Genomic DNA, 18,124 nt, shown 5'->3' with positions numbered 1-18,124 from the left:
CTTTTGGAAAGCATCGAGTTGGATAAGTCACCGGGACCGGATGAGATGTACTCCAGGCTACTGTGGGAGGCAAGGGAGGAAATTGCTGAGCCTCTGGCGAAGATTTTTGCATCATCAATGGGGAAGAGAGATGTTCCGGAGGATTGGAGAGTTGCGGATGTTGTTCCTTTATTCAAGAAAGGGAGTAGAGATAGCCCAGGAAATTATAGACCAGTTAGTCTTACCTCAGTGGTTGCTAAGTTGATGGAGAAGATTTGAATTTTTTGAGAAGATGACTATACACACTGATGAAGGAAGAGCAGTTGATATAGTGTATATGGATTTCAACAAGACATTTGATAAGGTACCTCATGCAAGGCTTATTTAGAAAGTAAGGAGGCATGGGATCCAAGGGGACATTGCTTTGTGGATTCAGAACTGGCTTGCCCACAGAAGGCAAAGAGTGGTTGTAGATGGGTCATATTCTGCATGGAGGTCTGTCACCAGTGGAGTGCCTCAGGGACCCTTACTCTTCGTGATTTTTATAAATGACCTGGATTAGAAAGTGGAGGGATGGGTTAGTAAATTTGCTGATGACACAAAGGTTAGAGGTGTTGAGGATTGTGTGGAGGGCTGTCAGAGGTTACAGCGGGACATTGATAGGATGCAAAACTGGGCTGAGAAGTGGCAGATGGAGTTCAACCCAGATAAGTGTGAAGTGGTTCATTTTTGTAGGTCAAACATGATGGCAGAATATAGAGTATAGTATTAATGGTAAGACTCCTGGCAGTGTGGAGGATCAGAGGGATCTTGGGGTCCGAGTCCATAGGACGCTCAAAGTAGCTGCGCAGGTTAACTCTGTGGTTAAGAAGGCGTATGGTGTATTGGCCTTCATCAATTGTGGAATTGAATTTAAGAGCCGAGAGGTAATGTTGCAGTTATATAGGACCCTGTTCAGACCCCACTTGGAGTACTGTGCTCAGTTCTGTTCACCCAACTACAAGAAGGATGTGGAAGCCATAGAAAGGGTGCAGAGGAGATTTACAAGGATGTTACCTGGATTGGGGAGCATGCCTTATGAGAATAGGTTGAGTGAACTCGGCCTTTTCTCCTTGGAGCGGCGGAGCATGAGAGGTGGCCTGATAGAGGTGTATAAGATGATGAGAGCCATTGATTGTGTGGATAGTCAGAGACTTTTTCTCAGGGTGGAAATGGTTGCCACAAGAGGACACAGGTTTAAGGTGCTGGGGAGTAGGTACAGCGGAGATATCAGAGGTAAGTTTTTTTACTCAGAGAGTGGTGAGCGCGTGGAATGGGCTGACAGCAACGGTGGTGGAGGCAGATACGATAGGGTCTTTTAAGAGACTTTTGGATAGATACATAGAGCTTAGAAAAGTAGAGGGCTATGGGTAAGGCTAGCAATTTCTAAGGTAGGGACAAGTTTGGCACAACTGTGTGGGCCGATGGGCCTGTATCGTGATGTAGGTTTTTCTATGTTTCTATGTTTTTTTTCCCTATGTTTCTATCTTTAACTTCATGCCTTGTGGAAATCAGGTCACCTTTTACTCGCTTAGCTATTCACAGTAACAGAAATTTTGACCTGGGGTGCCCAACTTTTGCATGCCACTGTAAGTGTGGAAAATTAGGGGAGCATTGGAAAGAGATTGTTAATTCAGTCAAGAGGGGAATAGAACCATAGCACAGTTTAGGATGTTAAAATAATTGAACAGATTCCTTGAGGGATGTAAAGAAGTCAGCGATGAACTGAAAAGGGAATTAGTGAGCCAGGAGAGGCAATGAAAGTTCCTTCCATGTTAGATTAAAGGGAATCCCAGGCCATTCTATACATACATCAAATGTAAGAGAATAACCAGGGATAGGGTAGGACCACTCAACAATAGAGGATTAAGCATATGCTTGGAGGTGGAGGATGTGGAGAAGTCCTAAATGAGTACCAGACAAAATACTGGGCAAATTCAGCAGATCATGCAGCATCTGTGCCTGACCTTCTGAGATCCTACAGGGTTTTGTGTATTGATCCAACAAGGGGAAAGTCCTGGGGAACAGTGTGAGCAGTGTGGGGCATTTTGTGATGAAGGAAAAGGTGATGTTGGATCTGTTGAAGAATGTTAATGTGAAAGGGGTGCTGGTGGCAATAGATATGATTAAGGAGTTTAAGAGGTTCTTTGATAAAGTATGTGCAATTGTAGAGAATGGAGAGATGTGGACCATGTGCAGGCAGAGTAATTGATTTAGTGAGACATCATTAGCTTAAATGGTGCAGCATAACATCATGAGCTGAAGGGCCTGTTCCCATGTTGAGACATTCTGTGTTCAATGACAAGGAATTTGATGCAAGGGAACACCACCACCTACAGCTTCCCCTCCATCATACACTGATATCATTGCTCAACATGGTCACAGGTCTACACTCAGGAATTCCAGATCCAACCCCACAATGGGATCAGATTTATCAGGATGGCAGCTGATCAACAAAGCAGATCCCATGCACCAATGAGAATGCTGAGCACTCAGTGTGCAGTGCACTGGCAGCAGTTGCTGAGGTAGGGTTCATGAAGAGACACACAGTGTGGCATGTTCTGACCTACCTGGAGCTTGTGCCTCCCATTTCTGATGCCTGTTTCCTGCAGACTGGCATGTGTGACAATCCAGTAATTCCAGAACCAAACAGGGAGAGTGGTTGGGGGCTTGAGTCTCCTCTTTGTCTTCATGTAGGTTATCTCCTTGAATGAAATAAAAGGAGTGACTAACAGTTCTTTGTTTCACAAGATTATTTAAGGATGCTCAGCAAATCACCTTTAATCACTGGAGAATAATGCAAGAAACCAGAGCATAGAACAGTACAGCATAGAAACAGGGATCTTGGCTCATATTGTTCCTGCTGACCATGATGTCAAAATAAACTCATCCCATCTACCTGCACAAGATACATATCTCTGCATTCCCTGCATGTTCACGTGTCTGTCTAAATGTCTCTTAAATGCTCCTGTTGTGTCTGCTTCCACCACCATCTGTGGCAGAAAGCTCCAGGCAATACCAGTCTCTGAGTAAAACATTTCCTTTAAACATGCTCCCTCACCTCCTCTATACCTTCTAGTGTCTGATATTTCTACCTGGGAAAATAACTCTTTCCATGCCTCTCATTATTTGATATACTTCCAACACGTTTCCCACATCCCTCCACCTTCCACTGCTATCCCTTCTGCCACCCCCAGCCTTCAAGAGAAAACAACCCTGGTTTGTCCAAACTTTATGCACAGCACATGGCCTCTCATCTAGGCAACATCCTGGTAAAACTCTCCTGCACCTTCTCCAAAGCCTCCATATCCTTCCTGTAATAGTGCAACCAAACATGAATTGAATCCTCCAGATGCACCAGAAGAAATCCATGTTTGTCCAATTTTCCTTATGTTAAGCAGAAAGTACACAACTGTATTGTTTCTCCTTATTTTAGTCAACCTGTCAGAGGAGCATTTGAGGGGAGTTGTGTTTCCTCCTCAAGGATTCAGGAAAGGACGTAGTGGAGATCTGCATGCTCAGAGCTGAAGGTGAACTGAAATAAGAATGCACAATTTCTGTAGTGCACTCTACAACATGGAATCTGCAAATCAACCATCATCTCCAAAATGCTGCACAGTTGCCTGTGATAATCACTTTGAATAGACGGTGTTTTCTACTCAAGCTCCAAGATTCACAGGAACGTGGTGTATCTGTGAGATGAAGATGCATCTGTGACATTGCAGCTACAATCAAATCAGGGCAACCTGCAGATAATGAACACTGAGCTGAACTGTACTCAAATATGCCTCTTCATTTTCTCTTTTTATATTCTGTGGTTTTGTTCATTTCTTGTTGTCATTTGCACATGGTGTGGCAGGGAGTATTGTATTTCATGTTTTTGCTTTGAACTGGTTGTGTCCATAGTTCTTTGTTTTGTGACTGTTCATGGGAACGACAATTCCCAGGGTTGTGTAATGCATACACACTTTGATAATAAATGTATTTTGAACTTTGAGAATACAGTGTAACTTGTCAGAGTAGGTCTGAGAATTTGGACACCATGTAGTGATGACCAGAGCATTTTCTCAAGTGACAATAATAAACAGGGATTCTGTAACTGGATGAGGAATGAAGAGGCATGGACTGATGATTCAGAATAAAATGAGTTCAGGTCACATCACAGCAGCAGGGGGATATAACTTAATGGATTGCAGTATGGTGAAAACAGCCAACTTGCATAATAGTCATGATTCAACCACCAGATTACTATCAACACTGAGCTTGTTCACCCTTTGCCCTTCACAGAAACATATGGTGATTGAAAGTCTTTGGATGTCAGGAATTATCCAATGCTTTTCACCTGCTCTTTTAGCCAAATACTAATATATTCACAGAATCACAGGTACACACCAGGAGGAGAATTCACAGTGGCGATGACACTGAGACAAAGACTGATGTTTTGGAAATTCCCTCGATGGTGATAGTCATTCCCTGCCATTTCAGTTGTACTGATATTACTGGACACATTTTTTCCTTTGATTAAACATTGCTTTGGCCTTGCCTGCAGGCAGTTGATGAGAACACGGTTTGTTGAGAGTTTTTGAGACAAAATGAACACTATAATCATCAGCAAACATCTCACCTCAGACTTTAGCGTGGTAGGAAGGTCATTACGGAAGCAGTTGAAAATAGTTTGGATGACAATGCTAAACTGAGCAATTTCGTCAGTGATATCCTGGGCTGACCTCCAACAACCACACCAATCTTCTCGATGATATTTTCCCCTTGATGCTACACTCTGTCAAATGCCTTTATATTTCAATCACCTACATCACAGTGATTCTATTGAAGTTTGTCTGAACAATTCAGGTCCTAAGACAATGATAAAGTGATTTTCAGAGCCATTGTGAGAAAGACTGCCCTCAGCACCAACACAAAATTTGACTGAGGGTCCGGTTAACTGATATCAATTGGTATGATTATTTGAATCAAACCTTAAAAAAATGGAATCAGGCATTGGTTGTTGCAGGATTATCCCACCATCCCCAGGACAGGAATCCTTCAGAGTAGTGGTCAGGGCCCAAATATCAATGACCATTCTTTTCTTTATCAAAAGTAGAGATATTTGCTGCTGATTATATAACATTAATGTCAATTCACTGTCAGTCAGGTAATAAAACAAGTTGTGCCTGCATGGAACATGACCAGGTCAATCTGCAGGCATGAGGGGATAGGTACTACATCTGTGAAAGACTGAACCAAATTTGAGCTGACGATTGAACACTGAACCTAAGTTCAGGTGCCCTTTAAATATCCAAACCTTGGAGACAAAACATGGCCACCAACTGTGGAGTGGGCCAGAGTCCTTAAAGTGACGGTGCCAGTTAAACATATTCTGGAGAATCGGAGCACTGGAGGCTGGTGCGGTCAGCTGTGCACCGTAACAGTATCAGACGCCATTCACAAATCAATAATCATGCCCGGCAAGAGAAAATCTGAAAGCCTACGCTCTCTCTCACTGACAGGCATCATCATTACCAGTGGCAAGACCCCTGCCATCAGTGTGAGCAGGACTAGAAATCAGACCGGTAGGTACAGAAGATCAGCAGCTGTGTGAGCAGCTCAGAAGGTAAATCACCCAACTGGGGAAGGACAACCGGCAGGGACTCATCACCATTTACAAATCTCCCTGTGTGACACCGGTCTTGATTTGTGTTGCTGTTTCTCCATTGAGGCAAAGTCCTGGAATGTTTTTGAAAACACTGAAGGAACAGCTTCACCTCCAGACTGAAAGCAGTCCAGTAAGTACATCACTATGTCTTCTCTGGGGCATTTATGAAATAGAGTGGATTGCAGTTAATTGGGACACATCGGGACCACTACATTTTGCCCAATTAGCCAAAGTTTCATGGAAATACTTAAGAAGGTCTAAAAAGAGAAAATGAGGAACAAATTGTGTACTGAAATGAAATACAGAACAAACTAGAACACTGCCAATAATACTACAGGACTGATTAATTCTGTATTATTTCCTAATAAATATCGACAGAGAAATTAATCCATGAACAAAATCATTGCTGATTCCCAGTAATGGACTGTCCTGAGGCAATGTTATCAGTGACCATATCCTCCAAATCTTCATTCTTATTTTCACATATAACCATATAACAATTACAGCACAGAAACAGACCATCTCGGCCCTTCTAGTCCGTGCTAAACTCTTACTCTCACCTAGTCCCACCGACGTGCACTCAGCCCATAACCCTCCATTCCTTTCCTGTCCATATATCTATCCAATTTAACTTTAAATGACAACATCGAACCTGCCTCAACCACTTCTGCTGGAAGCTCATTCCACACAGCTACCACTCTCTGAGTAAAGAAGTTCCCCCTTATGTTACCTCTAAACTTTTGTTCTTAAACTCTCGACTCATGTCCTCTTGTTTGAATCTCCCCCACTCTCAATGGAAAAAGCCTATCCACGTCAACACTATCTATCTCCCTCATAATTTTAAATACCTCTATCAAGTCCCCCCCAACCTTCTATGCTCCAAAGGATAAAGAACTAACTTGTTCAACCTTTCTTTGTAACTTAGGAGATGAAACCCAGGCAACATTTTAGTAAATCTCCTCTGTACTCTCTCAATTTTATTGACATCTTTCCTATAATTCGGTGACCAGAAGTGTACAAAATACTCCAAATTTGGCGTCACCAATGCCCTATACAATTTCAACATTACATCCCAACTCCTACACTCAATGCTCTGATTTATAAAGGCCAGCATACCAAAAGCTTTGTTCACCACCCTATCCACATGAGATTCTACCTTCAGGGAACTATGCACCATTATTCCTAGATCCCTCTGTTCTACTGCATTCTTCAGTGCCCTACCATTTACCATGTATGTCCTATTTTGATTAGTCCTACCAAAATGTAGCACCTCACATTTATCAGCATTAAACTCCATCTGCCATCTTTCAGCCCACTCTTCTAAGTAGTCGAAATCTCTCGGCAAGCTTTGAAAACCTGTTTCATTATACACAACTCCACCTATCTTAGTATCATCTGCATACTTACTAATCCAATTTACCACCCCGTCATTAATATATATGTATTAATGTTCAAGTTGATTGTTGATGCTTTCAAATTCCTCTTAGTTCCTAAGTTGTTAAAGAAGTGAAATTGTTTGATTTTCACTCCTGCATGCTTCTGGCGTCTCCAAGCCTGAATGCTTAAAACCAAAGTTATGAAAAGAACACAGAATTGCTTACTGCTTATTTCTTATCAACTATCAGTGACAAAAATCACTGCTTTTGAACACAGACACACACACAGACACACACACACACACACACACACATACATACACTGGTGCTATTTAAAATTGTTTGGTCTAAGTAAGGTGTAGCATCCAACAGCCACAGAAGTGTGCGAGACTAAAGCTAGTTAACCTGTTTAACAACAGTCTCCATCCCCAATTAAGTGGTATAGTGTCCCAAATAAAGGAAGGGAATTCTGACAATGCCACAGGTTTTGTTCTTTAAGCATTGTCCCAAATAATTGGTTGATCTGATTAACTGATGGCCCAATTATCAGGAACCCACTGTATCTCAGAAATAACCATGAAGAAAATCCAGCTTCTTTCTTCCTTCATTTGATTGACAACTGTAAGAGGAACCTTTCAGAAAGAGCTGTAATTGTTGTTTTCAAAGTTGAAACTTCAAAATAAAGTTAGTATCAAACAATGTCTATGTTACCATATAGGACTTGTCTGACGGTCAGCTCTGAAGTCAGGGGTTTTTTTTCCATGTGTTCAGTTTCGGAGAAATATTGTGCAGCACAGAAACAGCCCATCATATCCATTCCAGTCATCAAGTACTCATCTGGAATAACCCCTTTTCCAGCACTTGGTAAAAAAAACCTTCTTGAAGGTATCCTTCTATCCTTCAGTTAGTTACTTTAAATGTTCTGTGAACCTCTGTCTCCAACACTCCTCAGGCAGTGCGTTCCCCATTCCAACCACTCCCTTGTCCAGCGGATTGGTTTGCCTCGGATTCCCCCTGAACATCTTGCCCTTAAACCTGTCCCTTTGAATTCACAGGTCTCCGTTATGGGGCAACGTTTCCCGGTATCTACGGTATCGATGTTGTTTAAAGTTCCCCTCAGCTTTTTCATTACATAAATAGTTAAAGTGCCAACGGCCATAAAGTGCCGCCCTCTCTCTCCGGATGCGCCGCACCTCTTCGGCTTGGGCGCCCATGGAAAATCGGAAGGCTTCCCGGCTCTCCCCAGCGAACACAGGAGTTTGAGTTAATCTACTGGTCAAGTTTCCAGCAACCTCGTCATTTGCCCCCTTCAATAAACTGGGGTAAATCACATCAGGCTCTGGGGACATTAACATTAACACTCATTAGAAGGCCCAACACCTCCTCCGCCTTGCCCTCTACACGCCCGAATGTATTTGCACATTAAGCCCAACATTGTAGTTCCACGTACTGATCCATGCTTACGTTCATCAGCCTTACCCAGAATACTCATTATATTTAAAATATACACACTTCAAACTATCCGCCCTATCATACCTGTTATTGGGATCTTGCATTTCAATACTTCTCTGTTCAGGTTATTTGCAAATTGTTGTCGTTCTGTTGTCTTGGTTTCATAGAAACATAGAAACATAGAAAATAGGTGCAGGAGTAGGCCATTCGGCCCTTCGAGCCTGCACCGCCATTTATTATGATCATGGCTGATCATCCAACTCAGAACCCAGCCTTCCCTCCATACCCCCTGACCCCTGTAGCCACAAGGGCCATATCTAACTTCCTTTTAAACATAGCTAATGAACTGGCCTCAACAGTTTGCTGTGGCAGAGAATTCCACAGATTCACCACTCTCTGTGTGAAGAAGTTTTTCCTAACCTCGGTCCTAAAAGGCTTCCCCTCTATCCTCAAACTGTGACCCCTCGTTCTAGACCTCCCCAACATCGGGAACAATCTTCCTGCATCTAGCCTGTCCAATCCCTTTAGGATCTTATACGTTTCAATCAGATCCCCCCTCAATCTTCTAAATTCCAACGAGTACAAGCCCAGTTCATCCAGTCTTTCTTCATATGAAAGACCTGCCATCCCAGGAATCAATCTGGTGAACCTTCTTTGTACTCCCTCTATGGCAAAGATGTCTTTCCTCAGATTAGGGGACCAAAACTGCACACAATACTCCAGGTGTGGTCTCACCAAGGCCTTGTACAACTGCAGTAGTACCTCCCTGCTCCTGTACTCGAATCCTCTCGCTATAAATGCCAGCATACCGTTCGCCTTTTTCACCGCCTGCTGTACCTGCATGCCCACTTTCAATGACTGGTGTATAATGACACCCAGGTCTCGTTGCACCTCCCCTTTTCCTAATCGGCCACCATTCAGATAATAATCTGTTTTCCTATTTTTGCCACCAAAGTGGATAACTTCACATTTATCCACATTAAATTGCATCTGCCATGAGTTTGCCCACTCACCCAACCTATCCAAGTCACCCTGCATCCTCTTAGCATCCTCCTCACTGCTAACACTGCCACCCAGCTTCGTGTCATCCGCAAACTTGGAGATGCTGCATTTAATTCCCTCATCCAAGTCATTAATATATATTGTAAACAACTGGTACCCCACTAGTCACCGCCTGCCATTCTGAAAAGGTCCCGTTTATTCCCACTCTTTGCTTCCTGTCTGCTAACCAATTCTCCACCCACACCAATACCTTACCCCCAATACCGTGTGCTTTAAGTTTGCACACTAATCTCCTATGTGGGACCTTGTCAAAAGCCTTTTGAAAATCCAAATATACCACATCCACTGGTTCTCCCCTATCCACTCTACTAGTTACATCCTCAAAAAATTCTATGAGATTCGTCAGACATGATTTTCCTTTCACAAATCCATGCTGACTTTGTCCGATCATTTCACCGCTTTCCAAATGTGCTGTTATCACATCCTTGATAACTGACTCCAGCAGTTTCCCCACCACCGACGTTAGGCTAACCGGCCTATAATTCCCCGGTTTCTCTCTCCCTCCTTTTTTAAAAAGTGGGGTTACATTAGCCACCCTCCAATCCTCAGGAACTAGTCCAGAATCTAACGAGTTTTGAAAAATTATCACTAATGCATCCACTATTTCTTGGGCCACTTCCTTAAGCACTCTGGGATGCAGACCATCTGGCCCTGGGGATTTATCTGCCTTCAATCCCTTCAATTTACCTAACACCACTTCCCTACTAACATGTATTTCGCTCAGTTCCTCCATCTCACTGGACCCTCTGTCCCTTACTATTTCTGGAAGATTATTTATGTCCTCCTTAGTGAAGACAGAACCAAAGTAATTATTCAATGTTTCGAACTCAATGTTCCAGTCCTTGTTCCGTTCCGTTCTCGGAAAAGGTGTAGTTTCACTGAAAGTCACTGCAGTGACCGAACTCACTCTGATCACGAGGATTCGCGATCAAATCATCCCAGATCCAATGAAACAGAGTGAGCTGGGAAGTTCCACACAATAACGTGAGTGTCTCAGTCTCCCCACCCGCTTCACTGGTCGGACCGGTGTGGTTCTCCGGGTTCAGAGTCCGAGAGCTGTTGAATTCTGTTTGATCGGTGATAAAGTGATGGCGTTTAGAGTAGCTCAGTGTGTGCACGGTTCACAGTCCGTGAAAAGGAGGGATCCGAAGGGAGATTGAGCAGTTTGGGACTAGTGATGGCCCGAAAGGAGCATTCTGGGTTTTCAGATGGTGGCGGTATTCATGATCAGTTTGGATGGGGAATGAGAGCCATTAGTTCAGGTTTGGAATGTGCCCCCACCCCCTCGGGAAGTAGTTTAAGCGGCAACGAGTGGACAGTCGAAAGTCTGCGGGACCGGACGGCATCCCAGGGCGGGTACTCAGGATGTGCGCGGCTCAACTGGCAGGTGTCTTGACAAACATTTTTAATCTCTTCTTCTCCCGGTGTAGAGTGCCCTCCCCTCCTGCTTCAAAACATCCACCATTGTTCTGGTACATAAATACACCAAGGCAACAGGTCTGAACGACTGGCATCCTGTCGCACTCACCTCAATAATACGCAAATGTTTTGAGAGGCTGGTCAAGGACTACATCTGCGGCATGCTACCACCCACACTGGACCCCCTGCAGTTCACCTACCGACACAACCGATAGACAGATGACGCAGTAGCCACAGCTCTACACAACGTCCTTCCACATTTGGAGAATAGGGATACTTATGTGAGAATGCTGTTCTTGGACTACTGTTCAGCATTCAACGCCATAATTCCCTCCAGGCTCGACAAGAAGCTCAGAGACCTCGGCCTTCACCCTGCCTTGTGTAACTGGATCCTGGACTTCCTGTCAGATCGCCGGCAGGTGGTAAGAGTGGGCTCCCTCACCTTTGTCCCTCTGACCCTCAAAACAGATGCCCCTCAGGGCTACTCCTTTACTCTCCGTATGCGCATAACTGTGTCACCACCCACAGCTCCAATCTGCTAATTAAATTTGCTGACAATACTATACTGATTAGCCTAATCTCAAATAATAATGCGGCAACCTACATTGAAGAAGTCAGTACCCTGACACAGTGGTGTCAAGAAAACAACCTCTCCCTCGCAAAAATTTGTCGCAAAAATAAAGGAGCTGGTTGTGGATTACAGGAGGAATGGACACTGGCTTGCCCTTATTGCCATCAATAGATCTGGGTTTGAGAGGGTGAACAGCTTCAAGTTCCTTGGCATACACACCACACATGATTTGTACACAATAGTGCCACTTTCACCTCAGATGGTTGAAGAAGTTTGGTGTGGGCCCCAAATCCTAAGAACCTGAAGATGTTCTGGGTACTTTGTAAGCTCGTACCCAAGATGGAGCTGACTAAATTTACAAACCTCAGCAGCTTCTTTTGGTCCTGTGCAGTAGCCCCTCTATACCAGATAGTGATGCAGCCTGTCAGAATGCTATCCAGATGTTTTTGAATGTATTTGTTGACATACCAAATCTCTTCAAACTCCTAGTGAAGTATAGTCGCTGTCTTGCCTTCTTTATAACAGCACTGATATGTTGGGACAAGGTTAGGTCCTCAGAGATCTTGATACCCAGGTACTTGAAACTGCTCACTCTGTCCATTTCTGATCCTTCTATGAGGATTGGTATGTTTTCCTTCGTCTTACCTTTCCTGAAGTTCACAATCAGCTCTTTAGCCTTATTGACGTTGAGTGCAGGTTGTTGCTGTGACACCACTCCACTCGTTGGCATATCTCAATCCTGTACACCCTCTCATCTCCATCTGAGATTCTATCAACAATGGTTGTATCATTACTAAAGGAAAGAACTAAAGGAATTGGATGAAATATTTAATGAATATTTCTCCTCAGGTTTTACCGTGGGGAAAATTATGGATGCTAATGAAATGGGGAAATAGGGACGAGGTATTGCAGGCCACAATATGCATGAGCTTGGATAAATCCCAGGGCCAGACCTTGTGCATTATCAGATCTTATGGAAAGCTGGAGACAAAATCAAGAAAGCATTTGCAGAGATTTTTATTTAATCTCTTTCTACAGGTGAAGTTCCAGTGGTCTAGCAAGTGGTTAATGTGGTACTAATGTTTTAGAAGAGTGGCAGAAACAAACAAGGAAACTGCAAGCCTATGAGAGTGAAATCAATGGTGAGTAAATTTCTGGAGGAGATTCTGATGGACAAAAGACAGGTTCTGTATTGAGACAGTCAGCATGGATTTGCACTTTGAGGAGATAATCGAGAGACTGGATAGAGATGTTGTCTGGATGGACTTTAGCAAGGTCCCAAGTGGCATGCTCATCTGAATATGAGAGTACATGGGAGCCATGGGGAGATTGGATTGGATTCATTATTGGCTCAGGTTTAGAAAACAGAGGGTGATGGTCAAGGCTTGTTTCTCAGACTTGAGAGTTTGTCTGGAGGTGTTCCACAGGGGTTGGTAATACAGATAAACAATTTGGATGTGAATGTCCAAGGCATGATTAGAACATTTATGGATGATACAAAAATCTGTGGTTTTGTAGAAAATTGAGAAGGTTATGAAAAATTACAGGGATATCTTGATCAGGTGTGTATGTGAGCTGAGGATTGGCAAATGGCTTTCAACCCAGGGAACTGGCATTTTGGGAGATTGAAAAATGATAAGATTTATACAGTGAATGGGAGGACCCTGGGATGTGTTATGGAACTGAGGGAACTAGGATTGTAAGTGCATAGTTCACTGAAACCAGCGTCACAGAAGGAGAGGATGGTGAAGAAAACATTTGGCATGCTGGACTTCATCAGTCAGGGTAATGGGTACAGGAGTTGGGAAGCTCTGTCGCAGGTCTATTGACAATGGTGAGGCCACTTGAAGTAGCGATGCAGTGATACAGTTTGTTAGGATGCTCTCCACTGTGCATCTGTGGAATGACATGAGTACTGATGTGCATAGACCAGCTCTCTTCAGCCGACTCAGAAAGTAGATGTGTTGGTGAGCTTTCCCTACTGTGTAGGATGTGTTCAGGGACCATGGGAGTTGTTTCAAGTTCTACACCAGAGGAGTTTGAAACTGATCGCAGTTTCTACAGCAGTGCCACTGATGTAAAGAGGGGTGTGAGTGGTGTGAGTTCTCTTGAAATCGATAACCATCCCCTTTGTCTTGTTGGCATCGAGGAAGCAACTATTTGCCTTGCACCAGCCCTCGAGCTATTCCATCTCCTGCCGGTAGGGCAGTTCATCATTTCTGGTGACATTGTTGAACCCCTCCACTGTCGAGTCATCAGCAAACCTGACATGTGATTACTCGGGTGTTTGGCCATGCAGTCACGTGTGAGCAGAGTGTACAGCAATGAGCTCAGCACACAGCCTGGGGGCATCCTTGTTGAGAAAAATGGTGAGGGAGGAGCGTTTGTGCATCCTGACTGTGTGATGTCTGTTCATTTGCAAGTTCAAGTCCCACTTGCACAGTGGGGTATTTAGACAAAGGAGAAGGAGTTTGTTCTCTAAGGTTTGTGAGACAGGAGTGTTGAATGTTGAACTGAAATCCAGAAACAGCATTCTGACAAAAGTGTCCTTGTTTTCTCAGTGTGTCAGGGCCAGGTGTATGACGGAAAAAAAGACCACAAACCTCCCTCCGCCCAGCTTTCTCTCGAACCTTCACCCAATTCCACCATCCCGAATAGCTGACACAGCATTCCTAAGGTGAACATCATAGCCCATTACCTTTAGCCTGAAACCCGAACATGCTATAGCAGGGCACACTACTTCTACGGAAAGCAATTAAATGACATATCCTACAGCATTAATAGTAAAAATCGTAAACAGGGCATTACATTCTCCCTGCAGGAAAAATAGTCACGTCCCCATGACTTTGAAATTTGGCAAAACATTAGTAATCACACAGTATTCAAATGAATTTTGTGATTTCAGGACCCTCAACTTATTTGTAAACGGTAGTAACATATTTCATTATTGCATTGGCTCAACACTCTGTTTTCTTGGTGTGCCATATACCAGCCTGTCTGGGGGTTTCCTTACTCTCTTGAGATTTTCTTTGCTCATCTTCAGCTTCTTCAGCCTCAGGTAATCTCTGGGACCTTTCCTATCAATTTAGGGATGTATCCCCCTGTCCATTACACATGCCTTCTTGCAACTCAGGTCCCCTTGTCACCTGACTGAGCTCAGCATCATCCTCAATTACACTGGAGCCCAGCTTCATCGTCCGGCATCGTGTCCTCCTGTTCACTGCTAGTTCCCCCACTACATCTGAGTCAGGGTTGGGAGATTCAGGAATCTCTTCATCAATTCTTGGGGATTCTGTATAAGGTACAATATACCACACCCCCATTTCCTCGTCCTCTGAGTCTGTAGAGTATTCAGTGGTTGGGTCCATATCAGATCGTTCTTCTGATTGCCTTTCTGTTCTCCTCCTTCTGAACAGGGTTCTCCTATTAGGTGTTGGTTCTAACTCAGGTTCTGGGTCAACACGTACCTCCTGCCCTCTGTGTAAAAGGTGATTCCGATGGAGAATTTTGACAGGGCCGTTTCCATTTTCTGGCTTCGTCTGGAAAACTGGCACATTTGGCATCTGGCTCTCCACTACGTAAGGCATAGACACACAGCGATTGTCCAATTTATGTTTTCCTGATAATCCCAAATTTCTTCTTGAAACCCTGTCTCCAGGAATCAGTTGAGAGATCCTAACCTTTTGATCATATCTCTTGTTTCTTTGATTTTGCTTGGTAGCAGAGGCTGCTGTCCACTCATAAATTTTTATAGTTCTTTCCTTCTGTCAGACACATGCTTAAGCTACATCTTTTGTGGCTCATCTTCACCATTGGCTCAAAAACAGAGATCTACAAGCGATCTCGCTTCGTGCCCAAACATCAGATAGTATGGTGAGTAGCCTGTAGCTTCATTTTGTGTACAGTTGTAGCTGTTGGCCAAATGCCCAATATGCTGACTCCATTTGTTCCTTTTGCTGATACCCAGGGTTCTAAACAAGTCTAACCATGTCTGGTTGAGCCTTTCAGGCTGGGGATCACCCTGAGGGTGATAGGGCATGATCGTTGACAACTCAACTCCAAGCATGCTCAGTAACTCTTGCTTGAGCCGACTCTCAAAATTCCTTCCCTGAAACTAACTGGGAATGCCGAGGACTGTCTGGAGGAGACGTGACTCTGTATAAAACCTGGATCCTCGACTCCAGTTTGTCCCACTCCCTCATCGGTAGGGGTGCGGTAGGATGGTTCATCTTTTCAACTTGGGTCATATCCCATTTGCCAACAGATAAGCAGATGGCACCCATACAAGGGTTGTCTCACTGGGCTACCACCATTTCTGCAGGACTCAAGGTGGGCAACTGTTTTGTATCCAGTGCGGTCACGTTGCAATAAACTGGTGGAATGGAGCAACTAGAAGCTCCCAAATGATCCGCAGCTCTATCATGCCAGAGCCTTGCCTCTGATTTCCCCACTGTGGAAAACTGGAACATTGCTATCACACCAGAAGCTCTCCCACTCTCCATCCATTTCAGGCACCTCATGCGAACAACGAGACAATGCATCAGCATCAATATTCCAGCTCTCGAACAGTATTTCAGGCTGAAACCACAAGCAGACAATGCCGCCAACCAGGATGTCCTGTGGCATCCAATTTCTCCATGACAGGATCTATGACAGTGGACTGCTATCAGTCCTCACCTTGAGCTTGGCACCATATAGGTTGCCAATTAACTTATCCACCACAGGCCATTTCAATGCCAGAAACTCCAATTTATGTGGAGGGTTGTTTCATTTGGAGGGTGACAGGCTCCGGCTGACAAAAGTGACACATCTCAACCCTTTGCCCTGGTCCTGGTCCTGATATAGAACAACACCTAAACCCTCACGGTTGGCATCAATATGCAGTACTTATGGCAAAAGAGGGTTTGCAAAGGCCAACACAGGTGTTTTAGTCAGCAATTCTTTCAGCAACTGAAAGGCCTCCTCACAATTTGTATCCCATCTTTCCCCGAAAGACTCCGAAAGGTTAAGATAAGCTTTACCTTCTTCTCCTTTTGTTCTCCTCCCTTCATTCCCCAAGGGACAGTAACCACACAGAAGCTGATTCAAAGCATATTGTTCTGGGACTGTACGTCTGTTCAGTGTCCGAAAATCAACACACATTCATTCCTTCCCATTGTTTGTTCACACCACCACTATGGGTGACACATAGGGAGTCCTTGACTTAGTGATAATTCCAGCTTCCTTCAATTTCAGCAAATGCTGGCAAACATTTTCCATCTCCACTGGTGCTAGTCATTGCTAGTCTGGACGAACACGATACCCTTACCCACCAACTGATCAAACTAATGTTCAACCAGCGTATCTATCCCCAATGCTCTCTCTGAACTTAGTAGTCCTATCAGCAATTAACGGAACCTCGATTTGAATGAATTCTGTGTAAATTGTGCTCCTACACAATTATCCATCAGCAAGAAATAACTGATTGTACACTGCATACAATAATAAAGGAAGTGTATTTACTAATTTCAGCTTCATCAACCAGTTATTGAGAGGAAAAAAAGAAGAAAAGAGGGCCCATTACAACTAAACCAGTCTAACTATGCACATCGTTGGAGCTCGTATTGTCCAAAAGATGGGTATGCCCATTACTCATGGCACTGAATTCTCATCACCAATCACTGGTAGAACTTCCCATCTTGGACTTCTTTGACTCACAAAGCACTCCTTGCAATCATGTCTTCTTATCGGATTGAATCCTACGGCCGTCTCTCCCGATCTTCTCCTCTCTGTATCTTCCCCAAAAAGAACACGAACCCCGCCAGTGTCCGTCACAAAACTCTCTCCACCCAGCTTTCTCTAGAACCTACAGATGTTGGCACCAGCACCTGGTGGGTATCAGTTCATAGTGTACAGAATGGAGACAGTTGTATTATTTCTATAGGAGTTATCTTTTCTCCAGTAAAGATTCTTAGTTGAATATCTACAGGCTTCCGTTTAATATTTTTGAATAGCAGTTCATACTCATTTTGTTGGATTACTGACACAGCTGAGCCATTGTCCAATTCCATTTGAATTAACTTACCGTTCACTTCTGTTGTAAACCATATTGCTTGCCTATTGTCACTTTCCACATTTTAAACCTCAAGGCTACCAATCCTGTGTCACTCTCAACATTATCAGACATTTCATCAACAGCCTGCGGATCAGTGTTCTTTCTGAAACTGCAACCTGACTTTTTATCTTTTTCTCTTCCCTGTGTAATCCATGTGTTTTTGTTTGTCTGACATACACCTTATATGAGTCCTACTTTGTTGCATTTTCTGCAAATTTTACCTTGAAATCTGCATTGATCTTGTGTACATGACCCCCTGCCGCAATGGTAACACAATTTGTTCAGACAGGCTGTTTTCTCTTTAGATGTTTCAATTTTGTTCACACTCACTGTCATTCCTGACTGCAACTCACTTTCGTCTCTCTGTGGTTTCCATTAATGCAACTGTTTCAACTGCTATTTTCAATGTGTGTACTTCAGTTAAGAGCCATTTTGAAATCTTTCGTGTAAGATCCAACAAACTAAATGGTCTCTCAGTG

The 18,124-nt window shown here is 43.7% G+C and overlaps 1 protein-coding gene across 1 annotated transcript in view; it reads right to left on the bottom strand.

The window, feature by feature from the left end:
* LOC134352543 (interferon-inducible GTPase 5-like) overlaps window positions 1-15,107 on the bottom strand; it is a 35,835-nt gene extending 20,728 nt beyond the window's left edge. Inside the window, exons 1-2 of the mRNA XM_063059801.1 lie at window positions 15,019-15,107; window positions 2,589-2,705 (exon numbers count right to left, since the gene is read on the bottom strand). Coding sequence (XP_062915871.1) covers window positions 2,589-2,705; window positions 15,019-15,107 — 206 coding nt within the window. The remainder of the gene's footprint in view (window positions 1-2,588; window positions 2,706-15,018) is intronic.
* Between the last annotated feature and the right edge of the window lie 3,017 nt (window positions 15,108-18,124).

The sequence above is a fragment of the Mobula hypostoma genome, chromosome 10, assembly GCF_963921235.1.
Source record: "Mobula hypostoma chromosome 10, sMobHyp1.1, whole genome shotgun sequence".
Lineage (NCBI taxonomy): Eukaryota > Metazoa > Chordata > Chondrichthyes > Myliobatiformes > Myliobatidae > Mobula > Mobula hypostoma.
The sequence above is the reverse complement of the archived record's forward strand: the minus strand, read 5'-3'. Positions and strand labels throughout refer to the sequence as shown.